General features: G+C 37.4%; 1 protein-coding gene across 5 annotated transcripts in view; it reads left to right on the top strand.

Moving 5' to 3' along the window:
* The window catches only part of ZC4H2 (zinc finger C4H2-type containing), a 117,788-nt gene that overhangs the window by 52,334 nt on the left and 41,663 nt on the right, over window positions 1-23,791 (top strand). For 2 of the 5 annotated variants that reach the window (XM_012460869.2, XM_012460867.2), the window contains exon 1: window positions 3,103-3,229. The exons of 2 other annotated variants lie outside the window; for them this stretch is intronic. In XM_012460869.2, the coding sequence (XP_012316292.1) occupies window positions 3,177-3,229 (53 nt within the window). In that variant the 5' untranslated portion in view covers window positions 3,103-3,176. Of the gene's footprint in view, window positions 1-3,102; window positions 3,230-23,791 lie in introns of those variants that run through there. One more of the 5 variants, XM_064367727.1, reaches the window with a different exon arrangement.

Here is a 23,791-nt window from a genome sequence, read left to right as displayed (position 1 = left end):
TGCCTGTCTCCTCAGTCTAATTCTGCTCCCCTTAATCAGCCAGAGCCCTATGTACTTTTTTCACAGGCTAAGCATTTTCAGAATCAGGAATATTGCACTGGCTATTCCTTCTGCCTGGAGCACTCTTCCCCCAGATCATTGTATGGACAATTTCTTAGGTCTCCAATACAATGTCATCTCTGAACAGCAGCCTTCCCTGATCATCCTAACTAAAACATTCTCCGTCCTGCTGCCATTCCATCCTATTATCCTCAATTAGTGTCTTATGGACTTATCTCCTCCTAATATTATTATGTTTATTTGTTTTTTTTTCTTTTCTGTCATTATTATCTGACTCCTCCTACTAGAATATATACTTTCTGAGAACTGGGATTTTAGATAAGTAATAGAACATAGTAGGTGAGAGCATGGCTTCTGGATGCAGACTACCTAAATTTGAATCTCAGTTCTGCCACTTACGAGCTCTGTTAACTCTGGGCAAGTTACTTAACTTCTCTGTGCCTCAGCTTCCTCTTCTGTAAAATAAGGATGATAGTAAATATATTCTTCCTGTGAAGTTTTTGTAAGGATTAAACTAACTTAACACATGCAAACTACTATATATCCCTGGAACGTAGAAGAGTGTCTTGCATGTAGCAAGTGTCCAGTAAATATTTGTTAGCTGTTTGCATGAATGAATCCTCAATGCCTCCTGCTCTTTTCCTCCCTTTCTCTCCCTTCCTGCCTAGTTTTGTTCAGGAAGCTTTTCCCTGACCCCTTGCTTACTTCTCAGGACTAAGTTGGTTCTCCACTTATGTGTGTGCTCACAGAACTTAGACTTCTTTCAAGCCCTGATTGCTAGGTATAGCTATATATGTATGTGTGATCTTTGTAATAGCTGGTCTCTCTCACTAAATGGTAAGCTTGGTGAGGGCAGGGCCCATGTCTGTCGTGTCTACTATAAAATCTTCACTGAAACCTCAATGGTTCCTGACACATAGTAAGTACACAATAAATATTTTTGGGCTGAAAACTTCTGGCTCATTTTTCTCTTAGAAATGCTGATTACAAAATACGATGAGAAATTTGATAAGTAATTTGCACAACTTTTTGAAAGGCAATTCAGAACCAAGGCTGTTGTTGCATCTCTGCCTCCTCATAGTTTAGTTCACTGTTGACATACAAAGAAAGATCTGTGAATTCAATATTCTGGCCTCCATTTTTAAAATCTTGATCTATACCCTGAAAGCATAATCATGTTACAAGAGAATGACTGGCTTCCCTTTTGCTAATTTCTTGCATTTTAACGGTATTTACCCCAACATACCCTGCCTGCCTTACCTGATTTTAGCAATAAAAATGATATTGGCCCTGATAAAACTAATATTTTTTTATTTCTACCACCTCAAATCAATCAGTTCTTTAAATAAAATCATGCATTAGAACTCACTGCTAACCCATATCCTAAATATTGTTTCAGACATTGCAAAATCTGATTAAGTGAGAGCTACTGAACAATTACTATGGAAAAATAACCAGCTTAGCATCCAGATACCGTTTTAAGTGCTGCTTCGGAAAAAGAGGCAGAAAGCTATGGTTTCCTTCTCTTCCCTCCTCTTTCTCTACAACATTTTCCTTTCTCTCATTGCTAGCCTAGATTCTTAAAACTCAGCAAGGAACAGGTGTGACATCTGTTCTCAAAGAGGCCAAGGAGCCAAAAGCAAACCAGCAGAAGCTAAGAGGCATATTACCCTTTATTTATTTGGATATTTTAATTGCTATAAATAGCACAAACCTTATTCCAAGCTCCAAGTGTTCCCAAGGCTTCTTTTCCTAGATTAACTGCTATTTCCCTTTAATGTCTATCCATGGATAGGAAGCATGGGACATACTTGGCCCTCTGCAGACACCCTATATTGGAGTGCACCATCTAGCTGAAACATAAAAGATGCATTCAGACCCCATGGTAGCAGCAGCAGGTTGATACAGGCCGCGTGGGGCCATAGGAAGAGCACAAACCCATGAGTCAGGAGTCGTGGTTCTCCTTCAGCCAGGTTGGGTCACGTTGGACAAGTCATTTGCCTCTCTTGGTCTCAGTTTCCTCATCGGTAAACTAGAATTTCAGTGAGGCTTGAAAGACAATTACTACCAAATCAGACTCTAAATCTATTAATATATTTAATTGAAACAGATACATAGCCACATCCAGACTTTTACCAGACATGTGAACATAGTCAGTGATGAGGATTCTTAGGGTGAAGGGGATAGTGGAAAAAGAGAGACATTAGTTTTAAAATCTCAAAGGCTGTTCATAAATTGCTTTCCGCACATCTCATACACATCCTCCACTTCTCCCCAAGGTTACACCTTATCTATTCCTGTATTTTGACACCACACTGTGCTGTAATTAACAGGTAAATTTCCAGCCTCTTCTGTTCCTCAAAGGCAAGGATTTGCTTTTATTTATCTACCTCACCCAGTGACTCTTACAGTACTTCTTCCATTGACTGGCAAAGTCCGAGCTTAGTAATTGTTTGTTGAATGGGTAAGTAGCTGCAATTAACGAGGTTCTCCTCCCCACTTTCCTTTCCGCCAGCTTTTGCAGCATCTCCCTCCTCCCATCCTCCTCTTCCCCACCCTCGCCACACCCTAATTTGAATGCCAAAGTTACTTGTCCCCAGACCGCAGCTAGCACATTCAACATCTCCAAAGTTAATTTCCCTGCAGGGTTTCTTTCCATCCCCAATGCGTAATTAGCGACTACCGTTAACCTTTTTCGGGTGAGGTAGGTGTGAGGGCCCCCGAAAGGGGGGTGAATGAGTATGTCTCTCATCTTTCCAATTGCCTTCAGGAGTATTTTTTTCCTCATTTTCTTACACACGGGCCAGACGAATATCCCCATTCCTTTGCACTCTCAACAACCTTTGACATAATTATCTATGACAAATTGATTTAAAGTGCGACTGCAGGAAGGGAAACAGGCTTGTGTCGCTTGGCCTTCTGGGAGTTGTAGTCTTACGAGCCCCAAGGCTGCCTGGCTGGCTCTGGAGCTGCGGACTACAGCTCCCAAGCCTCTCCAAGCCCCTACCGCACAGGCTCGTAGCCCCAAGCCCGGAGGAGGTGGCTACATTGTGTCTATTGTATCTTGGCTGGTGTATTTGTACATCTCTCGGGACGTGAAATTGACAGTGAAAAGTATGGCAGATGAGCAAGAAATCATGTGCAAATTGGAAAGCATTAAAGAAATCAGGTAAGTGGCACGTTGTTCCCCCTCCACCCCCTGTCCCTCTCCATCCAACACCTCGTTGCGGGAGAGGGCTTATTATCTATTGTTGGGCTGCTTGCCTAGGGGAGCTGGAAAGGGGCCCATTCACCACAGACTCTAAGGAGAGGTGAGGATGGGAGGGGCGCTGAGGAGAGTTGAAACCGAGACTGTGAGAGAGAGAGGAGAGACGAAAGAGGAGAGAGAGAGAGAGAGAGAGAGAGAGAGAGAGAGAGAGAGAGAAAGAGAGAGAGGGCTCTAGCCAGATGTGGCTGAGAAAGCAAAGGTGAAGAAACACGGGGTTGGTCCCAAGACAGTTTTATTCTTCTGGAGCTGGGGGTCGGGGCACTGCATTCATGGACACATTTTTTAAAAGTACTTGTGTGTCCCAAGGTGTCTTTGGCTCCTTGCTCTTTGGGAGTCTAGATTTTTTTCCCCAGTCTCTTGTTCAACTTCAGAACCAGGAGTTCAGGAGAGCCTTTTGAGAGCCCAGTCTAGCGCTTCGGGGCTGGTGGCGGCTGCCGGGGACTGCCAAGTAGGGGCTGCAGAGGAATCCTAGCGGGCGGAGCTGTGAGAATGGCGCGCGCTCATTTTCCTTTCACTCACTCGTCACTTTCTTCCTTCCTATCCCGCGTTTGGGAGGGGGATGGGAGCAATGGGGATTGGGGACGCGGTCACTGCGCTGATGGTGGGATCGCGACAGCTGCTCCGAGGAGCTGGAGATGACAGGCAGGCTTGCATAGTGGGAGTTGCGGGAGTGGAGTCCACCACCCAGCTGCTCCTGGAGCAGCTTTGGCAAAGCGATGATATTGTCCATGCTCAGGACACAAAAGCGCCAGGCGGGCTGTGTGGGCTGGCACAAGGTATTTCTTCACCACACCTTCTCTGCGTGAGCCCCTGCTTTGGCTTTTGCTCTCACTCTGAGAGTGGCCTGAGTCAAACTGTCTCCCTGGAGTGTTTTCTGAGAACCCGAGGTGGAAGATGTCAAATGTGTTTCTTTAAGAACTAAGACTTTGATCATGAGATTTAACCCCTAGAGTGCTGAATGAGACCTACACATTATGATTACTGGTGGTGGGAAAGCACCTTGGTTCCTTCTTCCTGTGGGGGGTTGCATCTCTCCTTCTACAGGGGAAGTAAAGGAAGGGAACTATCATTTATTGAGCCCCCTCCTGCCCCTGTGTGCCAGGTCCTTTGACCTACTTTCGCTCATTCAGCAAGAGTCCTGTGAGCTTCCTACTCCTCCCATACAACTGGGAAAATAGAGGCCCAGAGAATTTGACTGATTTTCCCACAGCCACACAGCTTGAAAGTACCATATTTTGTTGGTCTGCCTGCAGAGATCCTCCTTTTCCCACTATGTCCCAGGCAAAGTGTGGAAAGGAGGAGGGGATATGTTGCATTTTTTTTTTTTTTTTTTTTTTTTTTGCAAAAGATTAGGAGCTAGCTAGAAAGTGACACACCTTGGTACAGCTGTCATAATAACAATGCAGCTAATTAGAAGCTTAGGCCTGCAATTGGAAAGCCTAGATTCCACTCTCACCAAGCTTTAAAGGAACCAGCACCCTATGCCCAGAGAAGGACCAGTTGTGAGCAAGGACTTTAATCCCCAGTGAAAATAGACCTCTCCCAGTGAATACCACATGGAGAACCATGACTTATACCCTTACCAGTGGTAACTAGGAATTTCTACCCCAGCCAGCTAGGATGGAATCTGCAGAGGCCTAGAGAGAAGCCCAAACTTTCACCTCTAACCAGCAGTAACAAAGAGCCCCTCCCCAACCTGGATGTTAAGAGACAGTGGAGAAACTGGACTTCTACTGTCCCTCTTCCATCCAGGATAGTGTCAGAGGACTGCTAAAACAAAAGATTTAAATAAGATCCAGAGTATCCAACTTCTAATCAAAAATTACTCACCATATTAAGATATCAACTTTAATGAGAAGAGAAGATAAACAGATACCAATACTGAGATGACACCATGTTGGAATTACCTGATAATGATTTTAAAGTACCTGCCATAAAAATATTTCAATGATCAGTTTACAGTACACTTGAAACAAATGATAATGTAGAAAATCTCAATAAATAAATAGTCTCAACAAAGAAATATAAAACATAAAGAAGAACAAAGTGAAATTTTTAGAACTGAAAAATACAGTAACATAAAAATTCCTAAAAACTCAATGGATATGTTCGACAGTAAGATGGAGAAGACAGAGGGAAAAAAATAGTTTAAAAACATAAAAACAATAGAAATCACTGTGGAAGTATAACAAAAGCTTTAAGATTCATGCCAATAGATTCCCAGGAGAAAGAGGACAGGATTGGAAAAGTATCTGGGAAAATAATGACTAAAAACTTACCAAATTGTGCAAAAGACATAAACCTTTAGATTCAATAAGAGGAGCAAACACCAACAGGATTGACACAAAGATATACACTACAAGACACATTGTAATCAATCTTCTGAAAATGAAAGAAAAAGAAAACTTCTTCAAAGCATCTGAAGAGAAACAATTCTACAAAGGAAAAAAAATTAGAATGGCAGATTTATTATGAGAAACTGATGATGCCTTAGCATTTTTTAAATGCTGAAAGAAAAGAAATGACAACCCAGAAATCTATGTCCAGTAATAATATCCTTCAGTATTGAATGGATAATCAAGACATTCTCTAATGAAGAAAAACTAAGAGAATTTAGATATACACTAAAAAAAGATAATTGTAAGCTCTTAAAACAGAAAAGAAACAATAAACAATAAGCAAAAACATGGTTAATACAATAGACTTTCTCTTTCTTCTTGAGGTTTCTTATGTTTGACAATTGAAGCTAAATTTATAATGTTATATAATGTGGTCTCAATGTATGTAGAGGAAAAATTTAAAATATTTATATTGTAAACTGGGGAGTATAAAGAGATATAAAGGGGAAGACATGTTTCTACACTTCATTCAAGCATGTAAAGTGGAGATGTCAGAAAACTATTAAATAAATTATGTATATGTAAGATATTACTGAGAGAAAACACTGAAAATGCTATACAGAGAAATGTGTTCAAAACATTATAAATAAATCAAAGTGAGTTTTTTAAAAATACTTTCAAGTCACCCACAAGAAGGCAGGGCAAAGAAAATGGAGAAACTAAAATCACAGAGAATGAACAGAAAACAAAAAAATAAAAAGGCAGATTTAGCCTTAATGTATCAATAATTATATTTGCAACAAATGCTCTAAATACCATGCAAACATTAATCAAAAGAAAGTAGGAATGCCCATCTTATATCGAATAAAACAGACTTCAGAGCAAAGAAAATTCCTGGGGACAGAGATGGGTATTACATAATGAAAAACAGTCAATCTGTCAAGAAGACATAACAATTCCAAATGTGTGTGTTCCAAAAGTAACTTAAACTAAACTGCTTTTGACAGTTTTACAGTAATACACAAAGGTTAAGCCACTTAGTTTAAGAATTTAAAATGGGAGAAAGTACTACAAATATATAGTTGATGTTCACATATGGATAGGTAAACATGTATGGGAGGTAGAAAGAAGGAAGGAGCAAAGGGTCAAAGGAACTGAAGAAAGGAGCTAACATTCATCAAGTACCTTTTAATTTAAAAGCTCTTGGCTCATTTACTCTTTAGTCTTCCCAAAGAAAATGGGATAGGAATTATTACCTCCATTTTACGGATAAGGACATTGAGGATCAGATAGGTTAGGCAACCTTCCCATGGTTACACAGCTAGGATAGAAAGAAATAACATATCCTCCTATTCACATGGCATGCACATTTCAATGTTATTAACCACCCTTACAAATGCTGATTATCTGATTAACTATTATTCACAATTCTTCAACTGCTCTAATCCTAAATCTCCTGAAGTATAAGCAGAGCAGCGTATTTCTGTTAAAAAAAAATAATGTTTGCTGGGTGGAAGCAGGAATGATGATGGCAGCATCATGTAATGACCTAATGAAGTCAAGCTAAGAGCCTTACACATTCAGACACAAGCCTAGAAATATACACATTCATACCCATCACTCACACCAATTGCAGAATTTGTAGTGGGAATAACATCAGAAGTGGATTCTCCCTCCACAGACCATTTTCTGCTTCTATCTCTGACCACATGCCCACCCCTGTCTTTCCTCCCAATCCCAATCACACTCCCACATTATTTTCCAGACCTCAGCCTCCAAATCCCACATTGATCTATTTTGCCCATGTTTTCCTTGGATTTTTAAATAGTGATGAAGGAGCATGTGGATATCTGGAAAAGGGGAGAGAAGAATGGAACAAAAGAAAGGAGAGAGAGAAGAGGGAAAGGGAGGATAGCAGTAATGAAACCGAGACAGTGAGTACAGGCACCATTATATGAACCAGAGCCCTTCACCAGCTCCCCAAGTACATAACCATATTTCCTTAAAATGCACATGCCATCCATTCATGCATATTGCATACACTCACATCCTGATGTACACATATCCATACACAAAGAGCTTTCCTCACTTGAAAAAAAGAAAAACTTATTTTGGAAGGAGATGTGGTGGTGTTCAGTAAATCCTCTTAAATGAATGTTTCTGGACTTGGTCCTTTTTTTCTTTTTTTCTTTCTACACACTCTTTGGAATAAATTCCTGTACTCCCATGGCTTCAAATCTTATCTTCCAAATCTCCAACCTCTATACCCCACCCACATTTATGCTTTATCCCATACATAGGAGTCTACTGGGCTTGTCCACCTGGAAGTTTCACAGATAAATCTCAGCTTTATATCTTTGTCTCTTCCTACAGCAATCAAACTCCTCCCACTGAACCTTTGGTTTAATGCCACCCTTCCCTGCACGGTTACCTCAGGTGGCAATCTGAAAGTCAACATTGACTCCCCTTTCTCTTTTATGACTTACCTGCAATCTCTTAGCAAATTCTACTATTTCTACCCTGAATATCTTACTCAATATCTGCCCCGCTCTCCACCTCCCAACTCACTGCTCCATTTCAGGCCTTCATTATGACTGGCATGGATATTTGTAATGCGGTATCTGGTCCATCTGAAGAATTACTTCCCTGTCGACAGACTCTCCTCTATCTGCAATGTCATCCACATTGCTATGAGAACTACCTTCCTAAAGCATGGGTGTTATTTTATTCCTCAAACATCTTCACTAACTTTTCAGTGTGTATTGCAATTTTTTTGAAAAATACAGGCTGCATTCTATTATTAGCTCATAAAAAGAATTTAGTTGGTTGCTAGCAGCACTTTTTAAAAAAATCTTTTTTAAAAAATAAAAAGGAAATTATCAACATACGTTGCATATGAAGTAGTAGGTATACTTTGGGGATGGTTTTGTTTAATTTTAAATATGTGTATGTGTATATTGTGTCATGAGGTGACATTCATTTCTCACTCGTCATTTCTTACTGTGTCTCTGTTGAACACACATCAGCCTATCATTGGCCCATACCCACCATTCTGACCTTACCTGCTAATACTACTTTTCATTCACCCTATACTTTAGCCATATAGAATTCCTTACTGTTTTATATATTTCCATTCCTCCAGGTCTTTGCCTCTGCAGATCCCTCATTCTAGAATGCCACTTTCTCAATCCAAACATCTAAATCCTACTCATTTTTCAAGGAAGACCCAGATAAAATGCCTCCTCTTCTCCAAAACCTTCTCCAATTTCCCAGTCAAAATGAATTACAATACCCCCACCCTAGACTCCACAGGGAGATTTATTTATAGCACTCAAGTTATCCCATCTCATGAGGCAATTTTGAATTGATATGTATCTCTCTCCTTCCTTCCTTGCTTCCTTCCTTCCTCCCCCCCTTCCTCCCTTCCTCCCTTCCTCTCTTCCTCTCTTCCTCCCTTCCTCCCTTCCTCCCTTCCTTCCACCATTGCTATGGCAGCCTCAGCCTGCTCCTCTGTTACCTGGCTTGGGGATTGACTCAGAACCAGTGCTCACTCAAGAGCAAGGCACAGGAGAGCTGGAACCTCTGGGACTTGTGGATGGGCAAGTTAAGCCAAATAATGCTGGCCACAGGAGAGAGTGAAAAGGAGTTAGCATTTGGTATTGAGATGTAAGAAAGTTTTCAGAATGAACTATTATAAGAAACCTGCTTTGCTGACAGTAGCTTTGTTTCCAGTTGAGCAAATAAATATTACATGGAAGAACTCTTGGTACTTAAGCAATATTCTCACCAGACTGGAGTAAACAGGAAAAGCTGGCTCCTTTGTGTTCATTCAGTGACATTTGCTGAGCACCTGTTCTGGGCCATAATCAGGGGTGGGCTATCCTCTGGCGGCCCATTACTTAGGATAAATTAGACCCATCTGATGGATCTTCTAATCAAAGTCAATAGTTCTCATCTCACCCTTGAGTTGCAGACTCACATATTCAACTGCCCATTTAACTTACATCCTTGCATGTATCACTGAGATCTCAAACAGACCCTCAACTCTAGCCCCACCCCTAAACATTTTCTTTTCTCATTCTTCCCCATCTCAGTAAATGTCTCACTATGCTGAAATCTGGAGCCATTCTTTCTTCCTCTTTTTATGTGACCCCCTCCATTCATACCATTAGCATAATGGTTACTAAACTTGACAGTGCAGGAGACTCCACCTAAAGAGCTGTTAAATCATTGATTGCTGAGCCCCATTTCCAGAGTCTCTGATTCAGTAGATCTGGAGTGGGACCTGAGAATCTGCATTTCTAACAAGTTCCCAGGCAATGCTGCTGCTGCTGGTGTAGGGACTACATGTGGAGAACAACTGCATTAGTAAGACCTGGCCAGTTATACCTATACAATATAATCTGGAATTGTCCACTTCTCATCAACCACTCAGCTTACTAACAAATACCAGCACCTTTCCATCCATCTCCAGTAACCAGTATCTTTTCACCTAATTTTCCCATCTTCGAGGCCTACAGGTCCCAGCTGTCCTACCCTGCTTTTTGAGTGAGCACTGGGGCTGAGTCACCTCTGAACCTGAGTGACAGATGAGCCTGCCAAATATATCCCAGGAATGGATGATCCATGGCCCTAGCACTTCTCCTTCTTTGCAACTGTCCTCTTCCACATTAGCCAGCAAGAAATCATTGGAAGAAGGTATCCAGTTGAATGTTTTAGTCTTGACTAAGGAGTCTGTCTGGAGAACCTGTAGCCTAGCAATCTGCTATGATTTGAATGTACCTAAAATTTCAAGTGTTGAAACATAATCCTACCATTTTGATGGTATTAAGAGTAGAGACCTTTTGGGAAGTAATTAAGTCATAAAGCCTCCGCCATCATGAATGCATTAGTGCCTTAGAAGAGGACTTGGAACCAGTTTAGACCCTTTTGTTACTTCTGTGATTCCACCATATGAGGACACATCGTTCATTCCGTCCTCAAAATGCAGCAACAAGGTGCCATTTTGGAAAGAGAGACCAAGCCCCTCACCAGACACCAAACCTGTTGGCACATTGATCTTAAACTTCCTAGCCTTCAGACCTGTGAAAAATAAATTTCTTTGTTCTTTACAAATTACCAAGTCTATGGTATTGTGTTACAGAAGCACCATCCGACTAGGACAGGAGCTCAGGAATACTGGTCCAAAAGTTACCTAAGACTATCATCCTGGTGACTGTGGAAACCTTAAAGTACCCTGTGGTTTTCCTGCAGTTCACAAGTCATATTAGCTGTGCTTTAGACTCTTGGAAGAATCTCATTAGGAAATTTTATATATATAATTGCATTTTTAATAATCTGGATGCTTTCCTCACTTGTAGGGCTAAACATTCCACAGATTTAATCTCATCGAATCATCCAACAATTCCAAGCAAGGCTACACTCAGTCCTACTTTCCAGGTAGAATTCCCAAGGTGCCAAGAGGTTCCATGAACTGCACTATTTCACCCTGAAAATTGATGACTGAGTCAGGACAAGAATTCACCCTATTGGCCTGGTTTCTATGCTATAAAATCTATCATATGATGAAAGTTCCTTGGTGTGATGCAAAGATGATCAGATTTACAACACTGGATTTTCCACTTCCTGAATTTATCTTCTTGGGCAAGTCACTTTACTTCTTTTGGTCTCAAATTCTTCACGTGTAAAAATGAAGCTAAACATACCTGCTGGTATGGTTCTGATGAAGATTAAGTTTTGATATCATAAAAAGTGCCAAATACAGTTGCTGGAGCAGAGTAGTCAACACAAAAATAATAACTATTGTGATTAAATAAAGCCTTTCTTAACAGATGGTTGCTTTCAGTTCCTGGCACTTACAGATTCTTAATAAATGTGTACTGAATGATTGAAACCCTTGCCACCCATGGTAATGTTTTTTCTTCTCTGAGGCTACTGATGCTATAATCACTCCACTAGGTTTACCATCTATTTGCATTCAGTATTTTTTCATTCCAAATGTAATGATTGAGTCCTGCTTATGGCCAAAGCAGAATGATAGGTGATATGGAGGTTAAAGAGAGAAATATGGTATAGGGCCAGTGTCTAGAAAGCTCTTGTGTATATGATTATTCTGATTTCAAGTTGCTTCATGCATAAATCTGTACTTTTTAGAGGACCCAGCGGACCATGACTGTGTGCTTTGGGCTAGTCCGTTTTCCATTCTGGACCTTTATTTATTCACCTCTGAAATAAAGAAGATATATTTGATGGGTGACTTTCAAATAATGTTCTGAAGAGCCCAAGGAATTCCAGGGAGGGTTATAAGGGGCCACTGTGATAGAGTCAGGTGATGGTTGAATTTGAGGACAGATTAATGACTCAGAGGGGGTCCCACTTCGACTTCAACCATAACAGTTGTGATTTGTTCTGTTTTCTATATTGGATCTCAATCAGTTATTTTATTTGAAGGAAGGGATCTTATTCATCCACAGGAACCAGTACACTTCTGGATAAATGGTACTTGCTTAATACAATCTTTAAGTCTGCTTGATTAATGGAAGTTTGTAAACAGAGGGAATTTGGTATTGTGAGTGCATCTAAGCAGTGACTGGCATGTTGCTTTATGTATAGATTAGAGAGCTGAAGGGCCTTTTATGTAGATTTAATCTTAGCTCAAACTTCTCAATTGCTGGACAGAGAATGGAAGGCTGGGAATTAGATGCAAAGACTGAAGAGCATAGTATGGAAGACTGAGAATTAGATGCAAAGCCTGAAGAGCGTAGTAAAGGGAATGTACCTCAAATGCAACAAGTCCTTATTTATTTATTTATTTATTTAGCCATTACACTCCTTCTCATTCCTCCTGGCTGCCTTAATCAACCAGCTTTTTAAAAAATCTATTTCCTTTACATAAGCCTTTAGACTAGTCATTTATTTTTTCTGGGAAAACACGCGCATGCTTAGAAATTATGTTTCGTGTGAATTGTGGGTTTAGATTTCATTCTGGGTACAGTAAGGGGTCATTACAGGATAATTTGAGTTATATTTTATATACCATTGGAAACATCCATTTCAAGCGTACAATTCAACAAGTTTTAATAAATTTAAAGAGTTGTACAATCATTACCATAATATTTTAGAAAATTTCCATCATTCCAAAATGAGCTCTTTGTTCAGTTTCAGTCGATCTTTGTTCTTATCCACAGCCCCAGGAAACCTGTAATATACTTTCTGTCTATATAGAGCAGCTTTTTCTTGATGCTGCATATAAACAGTTATACAAATATGGTCTTTTGGATCTGTCTTCAATCATTTAGCTTATTGTTTTTGAGATTCATTCACATTGTAACATGTAACAGTACTTCATTTCTTTTTGTTGACAAATAATATCCCATTGCATGGATATCCCACATTTTGGTTGTTCACTCACAAGTTTAGGATCATTTCAGTTATTTCCACCCTTTTGGCTCTTATGAATAATGCTGCTCTGCACATTTGTGTACAAGTCTTTGTGTGGAAAAATATTTTCATTTCTACTGCTTAGATCCTCAGGAGTGAGATTTCTGTTTCATATTGTAAGTATATGTATAACTTTTTAAGATACACGTGTTTTTGAAAGTGGTTGTCCCAGTTTCCATCCCAAGAGGGAGTGTATGAGGGTCCCAGTTTCTCTACATCCTCAACAATACTTGTTAGTGTCTGCCGCAGAAAGACATTGTAGCCATCCTAGTGATGTGATGTGGTAGCTGTAGTTTTAAGTTGCATTTTCCTAATGGCCAATCTTGTTGAGTATCTCTTCATGAGTTTATTTGCCGCCCATATATCCTCTTCTGTGAAGTGTTTATTCAAACCTTTTGTTCATTTTTCAGTTGGGCTGTTCATTTACTGATTGTGAGTTTTGAGTGTTCCTTAAATTTTCTGGAAACACATTTTACCAGACACTTGATTTACAAACATGTTCTCTCAATCTGGGACTTACCTTTTCATTCTCTTAACAGTGTCTTTTAAATTACAGACATCTTTTTTTTTTTTTTTTTTTTTTTTTTTTTTTGCTTGTTTGTTTGAGACGGTATATCCCTCCGTCACTCAGGCTGGAGTTCAGCCATCCCACCACGGCTCACTGAAGCCTTGACTTCCTAGGTTCCAGCAGTTCTCCCACCTGAACTTCCACATTAACTGGGACTACAGGCATGTGCCACCATGTCCGGCTAATTTTTCTTAATTTTTTTGTAGAGACAGGGTCTCGCTATGTTGCCCAGGCTGGTCTTGAACTCTTGGGCTCAAGTGATCCTTCCACCCTGGCTTCTCAAAGTGTTAGGATTACAGGTGTGAGACACCACACCTGGCCAGAAATTTTTAATGTTGATAAAGAAATCCAATTTATCAGTATTTTTTATGAATTGTGAGTTCTTGTGCCATTTAGGAAAAATGCTTGCCTAAGCCATATTCACAAAGATTTTCTTCTATATTTTCTTCCAGAAATTTTATTTTTAGGTGTCATGTTTAGGTCTATGATCCATATTCACTTAATTTTTTTGTATGAGGCAAGGTAGGGGTTAAAGATTTTTGTTTGCATTTGGATGTTCAGTTGTTTTACTATAATTTGTTTGAAAGACTGCTTTCTCTATAGCATTCCCTTTGTACCTTTGTCAACGATCACTTGTCCTTATATCTGTGAGTTTATTTCTGACCTATCTGCTTCATTGCTTTGTCTATCTTTATGCCAATAGTTTGCTGATTTGATTACTATATCTTTATAATAATTATGGAAATCAGGTCACATACATTCTCTAACTTCATTATTCTTCCTCAGAAATAATTTTAGCTATTTTAGGCACTTTGAATTTCTACGAGTTTTAGATTCCATGTGTCAATTTCTACCAAAAACCATACTGGAATTTTAATAGGATTTTATTGGATATATAGTTTGTTAGATTTCACAAGTGTGAAATGAAATAATGTCCTATTTCTGTTCTAAGATCTAATCCAAGATACCACATTGCATTTTTATGATTCCATTGAACTTCTTTTATGATTTATTAGCTATAATGCTGTTTTATTATTTCAGTGGCTGCTTTAGGGTTTATAATATACATCCTTAACTTATTACAACCTACCTTCAATTGAGCTCGTAATACTGCACATATAAGGTAAGAAACATATAACACTACATTTCTCGTTTTCTGGCCTCTGTGCTATTGCATTGTTGTACTTTTTGGTTTAAACTGTTGATTATATTTTTAAGTAACTTAATTAAGGAGGAAAATAATCATGATATTTTTCTATATAGTTATCATTTTCACTGCTCTGTATTCCTTTATTTTGATACATTTCCCTCTGCTGTCATTTTCCTTCTGCTTGAAGGGCTCCCTTTAACACTTCTTGTAATGCAGGTTTGCTGATAATGTAGCATTTTAGCTTTTCTATGTGTGAAAAATTATCATTTTACCTTTGTTTTCAGAGTTATTTTTCCTGGGTAAATAATTCTATATTGGCATGGATTTTGTCGGTGCTTTAAAAGTGACACACCACTGTCATCTTTCTTCCGTCGTTCTTTGGTCCTCTTAGTGTAATGTGTCCTTTTTTATCTTACTGCTCTAAGATTTTCTTTTTGTCACTGGTTTTGAGCAATTTGATTATGATATAACTTGGTGTCACTTTCTTTATGGATCCTATGCTTGGAGTTTGATGAATTTATTGGATCATTTATTGGATGTATAGCTTTTATCTAATTTGAAAGATTTTTGGCCATTTATTCAAAATTTTTTTATTGAATTTTAGGTTTTGGGGTACATGTGAAGAACATGCAAGATTGTTTTTATCCTCCTCTTTCTTCTTGGTCTTCAGTTACCTGTATTTTTAATTTAATTGATTAAATTAATTAATTAAACTTAATTTTACTGTGGTGAGAACACTTGAGATCTATCCTTAACAAATTTTTATATTTCCAATACAGTATTGTTAACTAGAAGCACAATGTTGTACTGCAGATCTCTTGCAGTTATCATCTTGCACAACTGAAACTTTATACATAATGAATAGCAGCTCTACATTTCCCCCTCCTTCAATCACTGGCAACTGCCATTCTACTCTCTGCTTCTATGAATTTGACTACTTTAAATACCTCATATAAGTGGAATCATGCAGTATTTCTCCTTCTGCGATTAACTTATTTCGCTTAGGATTATGTCCATGTTATCTCATATTGTAGAACTTCCTTCTTTTTTAATGCTTAACAATATTCCATTACATAAATATACTACATTTTTAATCCATTAATCTATTGATGGACATTTAGGTTATTTTCATATCTTGGATATTGTGAATAATGCTGTGATAAAAATGTGAGTGCAGATATATCTTTGAGATCCTGATTTCAATTCTTTTGGAGAAATACCCAGAAGTAGGAGTGCTGGATCATATAGTAGTTGTATTTTAATTGTTTGAGTAACATTCAGACTATTTTCCATAGTGGCTGCACCATTTTGCATTCCCACTGACAATGAACAAAGGTTTCAATTTCTTGTCATTTTTGGCAACATCCTTTTTTAAAAAAAATAACTATTCTAGCCAATGCAATGTGATATTTCATTATAGTTTTGATTTATATTTTCCCAATGATAAGCAACATTGAGCATCTCTTTATATACCTGTTGGCTATTTTTATGGTCTTTGGAAGAATGTTTATTGAACTCCTTTGCCCAATGTTCAATTGGGTTAATAGTGTTTATACTAGTGAGTTGTAGGATTTTCTTATATTTTGTACAAATTTATCCATTATCAGATATATGATTTGCTAATATTTCATTCTTTATGCAGGTTGCCCTTTTACTCTGTTGATTGTTTCCTTTGCTGTGTAGAAACATTTTAATTTGATGTGATCCTACTTGGTCATTTTTGCTTTAGTTGACTGTGCTTTTGGTGTCATATCCATTAAATCACTGCCACAAACAAAGTCTTGAAGCTTTTCTCTTATGGCTTCTTTTAGGAGTTTTGTATTTTCAGAAGTTATGGTCAATGTTTAATACATTTTTAGTTAATTTCTATGCATGATATAAGATAAGGGTCCAATTTTATACTTTTGCATGTGGACATAGTTTTTCCCATAGCATTAATTGAAGTGAGTACCATTTCTTGTATTGTGTATTCTTGTAAACTTTGTCAAAGGTCAAGTGACTGTATGTGGGTGGATTCATTTCTCAGCTCTCTGTTTTTCTCCCATGGCCTCTATGTCTGTTTTTATGGCAGTACCATACTGTGTTAATTACTATAGCTTTGTAATATATTATAAAATCAGGGAATAAAATTGTTCTGGCTATTTGGAGTTTACATGAATGTTAGAATTGTTTTCTCTGTTGTGTAAAAAAATGCCATTGGGATTTTTATAAGGATTGTATTGAATCTGTAGATTGCCTTGAGTAATATGGTTAAGTCTTCCAACCCATGAACATGGATGTCTCCCCATATGTTTGTGTCTACTTTAATTTCTTCCATGAATATGTTATAGTTTCATTTATTGCTAAGTATTTTGTTATTTTTGGTACTATTATAAGTGGGATTGTGTCTGAATTTCCTTTTCAGATAGTTTGCTGGTAGTGTATAGAAACACAACTGATTTTGCATGTTGATTTAGCATCTTGTAACTTTACTCAATTCATTTATTAGTTCTAACAATTTTTTGGAATTTTTTGGGTTTTCTACAAATAACATTATGTCACCTGAAAATGGCAATAATCTTACCATTTTCTTCCCAATTTTGGTGACTTTCATTTCGTTTTCTTGTCTGATTGCTCTGGTTAGGTCTTTAGGACTATGTTGAATAGAAATGGCAAGAGTGGACATCCTTGTCTTTTTCCTGATCTTTCAGTGTTTTACCATTAAGTATGAGTTAGCCGTGGGCTTTTCCTATATGGCTTTTATTATCTTGAGGTAATTTCTATCTATTTTTAGTTGCTGAGAGTTTCTATCATGAAAGTGTGTTGAATTTTTTTCGAAGACTTTTTCTGCATTTATTAAGATGATTATGTGACTGTTATCTTTCATTCTGTTGATGTGATATAGTACATTAATTGATTTTTGTATGCTGATCTATCTATGTATTCCAGGGATAAATTCCACTGGTCATGTTGTATGATACTTTTAATGTGCTGTTAAATCTGTTTGCTAGTCTTTTGTTGAAGATTTTTACATATATATTCATCAGAGATAGTGTCCTCTAGTTTTCTTTTTTTGTGTGGTACCTTCATCTATCTTTATTATTAGGGTAGTGCTAGGCTCATAAAATGAGTTTGGAATTGTCGCCTCTTCACTTTTTTGGAAAAGTTTGAAAAGGATTCGCATTAACTCTTCTTTAAACATGTGTCAGAAGTCACCAGCAAAGCCATCTAGTCCTGGTCTTTTCTTTGTTGGGAAGTTTTTAATTACTGATTCAATCTCCTTACTAATTAAAGCTCTATTCAGATTTTCTGTTTATTCAGGACTCAGTCTTGCCAGATTGTATGTTTCTAGGAATTTATCCACTTTGTATGTTACTCAATTAGTTGATATGTGATTCTTCATAGTAGTCTCTTACATTCCTTTCTACTTCTTTGGCATCACTTGTAGTGTGTCTTGCTTCATCTCTGATTTCAATTAGTTGACTATTTTCTATTTTCTCTTAGTCTAGCTAAAGATTCGTCAATTTTGTTTATTTTTTTAAAACAACTCAGTTTAATTAATTTAAAAATTTTTAATTTTTATTTGGCTTATTTCTGCTCTCCTTCATTCTTTTCTTCAAAACTGACCAAGAAATCACATGATTAATAGAATTATTAGCTAATGACATTAAAAGTTATTATGAATACATTTCATATGTTCAAAAAGCTTGAGGAGAAACTGACAAAATAGAGACATGGTAGAGATAAAAAAGATGCTCTACAGATGAAAACTACTATGTCTAAGATTAAAAAATTCTTAGTTTAGACAAAGAGGGAGCAAAGATTAGTGAACTTCAAGAAGTAGTAATAGAAATTATACCAAACAAAATACATAGAGTTAAAGATTCTTAAAAATAAACAGTGTCAGCATATTGTAGGACAACTTGATTTGGCTAAAATTACAGGTAGCTATCTGTCATTAAAAGCAAATAAGAACAGTATATAATGATAAAAAAGTCAATTCACCAGAAACATATAGCAATTATAAATATATATACACCCAATATCAGAACACTGAAATATATAAGGAAACAATGACAAACTGATGGAAGAAATAGGTAGAAGGACAATAATAGTAAGATACTTCAATACTACACTTTTAATAATGGATGGAACAGTCAGACAGAAAATAAATAAAAAACAGCAGGCTTGAGTAACACTACAGACCAAATGGACTTCACAGACATATAAAACATTAAACCCAAGAGCAACAGAATAGACAGTCTTCCTGACTGTACACAGAAGATTCTCCAGAATAGATCACATTAGGACAGTAAGCACATCTTAACAAATGTAAGAAGATGAAAATCCTACTAAGTATCTTTTCTGACCACAATGAAATTCAACAGTAGAAGGAAAACTGAAAAATTTACAAATACCCATGTTAACGGTTATATTTTTTCTGCTTATTTGCACATCTGGTAATAGTAAAGTGTGATTGGATGCCAGAAGTAGTGATTTTTATCTTGTTGGTTGCTGCATGTATTTGTATTCCTATACTTAGTATCAGTTTTATCCTTCTGAGTCTTGCTGTTAAGCATAAAGTGGAATTAAAGTAGTGTTTTGTCTAGAATTCATTTTCCCCAGTACTAATGCAAAACCCTTCTTTGTACTTTAACTAATGTTTTATGAATTGTGAAGTACTTCTACCTTAGCTGTTGGAAATAGTCACTCTTCCTAGGTCCATGTGGACTCTGATCACTGTCCCCTTTTGGTGGTTATTTTCCTAGTTTTCTTATATACATGTGCTGATCAATATTTAACTGAATAATTGGTGGGGATGGATCCTCTGAATATTGAGAGAGTTCTCTTTTTTTGTCATTTTTAAAAAAATGAGAACAGTGCTATTGCAATAGAATTCTCTTTCTACATAGGTCTATACTCTCCAAAACTTTTTTCTGAAAATTTTTGATACCTTGGCTTCCCCAGAGTCACGGCTCCATTTTTTCAATTGAAGGAGACTACCAGACTCTGACTGAGTTTCCCTTCCCTGCCCTGCGGCCTAGAATATTTCTCTAGGCATGAAGATATGGCAATCTTAGGGCTCATCTAAGCCTTTTCATCTTTTAGAGATCACTGACCTTACTTACCTGAAGTACAGTGACTTAAGTGCTATTTTTTCATATATTTTGTTTGTTTTTTTTCTTTTTTTAGTTATGACTTGGAGAGTAAATCTGGTCCCTGTTACACTATCTTGACTAGAAGTGAAAGTCAACGTTATGTCTCAAATATGGTTTCAAAAGATCAGATGTTGTCATTTAAGACACATATTTTACATTTAAAAATCTAAAGTCAGGGTGTTTCTTAAAATCCATTGATGTTTTAATTATGCTTAAACATGTATCTGCTGTTGGGCAAGATGCAGTTGTGGTGGTGTTGTCAATATCTGAGCATATATGAACTTTGCCATGACTATTCATATTGTCTTCTCTTAAATTGAATTATGTCCATTGTTGGCAACATGCACTGTCCATGGTTCCCATCATGTATTGAGGTTAATTGTCATTTAAAATGTCTTCGAAAAGATTTTACCATAATTATCCATTGAAGTGGAAAGTTTTTTGTATGAAGAACTCAGAACAGAAAAGTCTGATAAAAATAATCTATTAAATAAGTCAATTTGTATGAAATGCAAATTTTAAATTATAAGAAAACAATTTGTTATAAGGTAATTGGTAACATTTTTTAAGTAATGTACAAAATAATGTATACCTTACATTCAAAGGCACCTTAGATTCAATTAAATAAAATAACTGATTAGCCAGGATGTTAGTAATGCTAATCCAAGAAAGTCCTAAAATAACAGTGTTTAAAATACGACAGTTTTAATTCTCCTTCACATTATTGATCTGGGAGCAAGGCATCTGTGGTTTGTGGTGGTGTTTGGTGTTAGGGACCCAGGCTATTTTTATATTGTTGCTTCACTGTATACAGGGTGTTGTCCTCATCTATATGATTCAAGATTGCCTGCTTCTGTGTACACATTTTATCCAATAGGAAAACAGCAATGGGCATGGTTCCTCCATTTATAGTAACAATCTCGAAGTTGTAGACATCACTTCTGCTTCCATAAAATTGTCCAGAAAGTTGAAATATGGTCACAAATAGCTGTAAAAGTGATGGGTAATATACTCCATATTCCAGATATCTACATGCCCAGCTGAAAATCAGAGGATCTGTTATTATGGAAAGAGGCGAGAATGAATTTGGGGAGACAAGAAGTATTTAAGAGAGAAATAAGATTAGCTCAGGGTATATTCTGCTACAGGTCTCCAATTGGGTGCTACCACCAGTACCTTCTTAATTCTCCAGCTTTCTGATGCAAACACAGGTACCAGAGCCCTTATGCACTACTGGTAAGAATCTGAACTGTTACAACCATCCTGCTGAGCAAATTGGCACTGCTTAGTCAAAATAAGAATGCACATTACCTGGGCCTCTGAAATCCCATTCCTGGGATAAATCCCCTCTCCCCACCACCAAAAATAAATTACTGTGACAGATAGAAGGATATTCATTTAAATGTTGTTTTGGAGGTGGGGAGATGGAAGCAAAGTGGAAGTCTGTCCCTGAAAGAGTCAACAGATAAAATGTGGTTGATAGCCATATATAGAAGCAAGGAATTCTGGATCTTAAGAGTGCTATGCAAAAATCATTTTTTAATAAATTGGCCAATTTAACAATTTATATATACACATATATGTACATATATATACACACTCACATATATATATATACATATACATATACATATATATGTATATATACATACAGGCATGTGCCATATAATAATGTTTCAGTCAACAATGGACCACATATACCATAGTGTGGTCCCATAAGATTACAATGGAGCTGAAAAACTCCTATCACCTAGTGATGTACCCACTGTAACATAATAGTGCAATGTATTACCCACATGTTTGTGATGATACAGCACTGCCAGTCCTATAAAAGTCTAGCACATACAATTATATATAGTACATGATATTTGATAATGATAACAAATGACTATGTTCCTGATTTATGCATTTACTATACTATACTTTTTATTGTTATTTTAGAATGTACTCCTCTTATTTAAAAAAAAACAACTGTAAAACAGGTTCTGGCAGGACCTTCAGGAAGTATTCCAGAAGAAGGCATTGTTTTCATAGTGGGTAATAGCTCCATGCCTGTTACTGCCCTTGAAGACTTTCCAGTGGGAACAAGATGTGGAGTTGGGAGACAGTGATATTGCTAATCCTAATCCTGTGTAGACCTAGGCTAATATGTGTGTTTCTGTTTTTATTTATTTATTTTATTTTTGAGACCCAGTCTTACTCTCTCACCCAGGCTGGAGTTCAGTGGCACAATCATGGCTCACTGCAACCTTGACCTCCCAGGCTCAAACAACCCACCTCAGCCTCCCAAGTAGCTAGGACCAGAGGCATGCACCACCACACTGGCTAATTTTAATTTTATTTTATAGAGATGGGGTCTCCCTATGTTGCCCAGGTTGGTCTCAAACTCCTGGCCTTAAGCAATCCTCCTGCCTTGGCCTCTCAAAATGCTGGGGTTACAGGCTTCAGCCACTGTACCCAGCCTGTATCTTTAACAAAAAAAGTCCAAAAAGTAAAAATAAGTAAAAAATTCAAACGTTGGAAAAAGAAGCTTATGAAATAAGAATATAGAGAAATAAAACATTTTTGTATAGCTGTACAGTGTGTCTTTGTATCAAGCTAAGTGTTATTGTGAAAGAGTTGTTTAAAGAAAAACTTTAGCCAAATTAAATTTAAAGGAGTTTAACTAAGCAATGAATGATATGTGAATTGGGCAGCCCTTAGAATCACAGCAGATGCAGAGAGACTCCAGCATAGCCATGTGGTGGAAGAAGGTTTATGGACAAAAAAAGGGAAGTGACATTCAGAAATCGGAAGTGAGGTACAGAAGCAACTGGATTGGTTACAGCTCAGTGTTTGTACTATTTGAACATAGTTTGAACCCTCAGCAGTGTATGAGTGGTTGAAGTAGGGCTGCTAGGACTGGCCAAGACTCAGCTATTGTTACAAGTGCATACTCCTAGTTTAGGTTTTAAATCTTGTCTACCTACTAAGTTAGGTTATAGTTTGTCCTCAAGGACTCAAATATAGAAGTACAGAGTCCTTCCCAGTCCATATTTAGTTCCCTTTAATAATTCCTCCCTTTTGGTTACTTTCTCAGTTTTGAATTGGTGACCAAAATCTTAGTCATTGATGTCATTATCACCATCATAAATGTACTTATTTGGTCTTGAAACCCACTGGAAAATAGAACAGTGGGTTTTGCAAGGTGGGAACAAGGACGAAGTAGAGGGTACCTCCTTATGCTGGAACGTCTTGTTTACGGGAGAAAAACAAAATATGGTCTGTTCTAGGATCTATGGGTTTCCTTAAAGTCTTAGTTCGATTATGTCATATTTAGTTTGAGTAACTCGATGTTTGTTTGGTTTGGTCTGTTAGGGCCTAATGCAAGAGCTCAGTTCAAAAAAATGGCCACCCATAATTTTGTTTAAAATTCCCGTTTTTGGGTCAGGTTCTCACTTAGGTGAGAGTGTGATCAAAACTTAGGGCCTTAGTCCCACTCTCATTTACAATCATTTTGGGTTTCTGGTCTCAGCATGTCATTCATAAGTTACCGTGTCTTCATGGTCACATATTTTTTTCAGCTGTTATCATTCCAGTTGAAAAGAGACCATTTGATATTCTACAGATGGCTGCATGCAAACATTTAAAACCTTTGAGAGAATACAGCACACAAGGGAGACTACTATTATGACTATTAGGAGGATAATACCAAGAGTTTGTAGTATGGTCCTTACCAAGGTTCCTATAAATCAAACCACCTAAAATTAAATAGATTAAACAATGAGCTAGATAAAGAGTCTACTCACTTAACTAAGCAGTCTTTCTTTCAATCACTTACAACTGAGT

Source organism: Aotus nancymaae, unplaced genomic scaffold (assembly GCF_030222135.1).
Source record: "Aotus nancymaae isolate 86718 unplaced genomic scaffold, 86718_ANA_hifiasm-v0.15.2.pri h1tg000073l, whole genome shotgun sequence".
NCBI lineage: Eukaryota > Metazoa > Chordata > Mammalia > Primates > Aotidae > Aotus > Aotus nancymaae.
The sequence above is the reverse complement of the archived record's forward strand: the minus strand, read 5'-3'. Positions and strand labels throughout refer to the sequence as shown.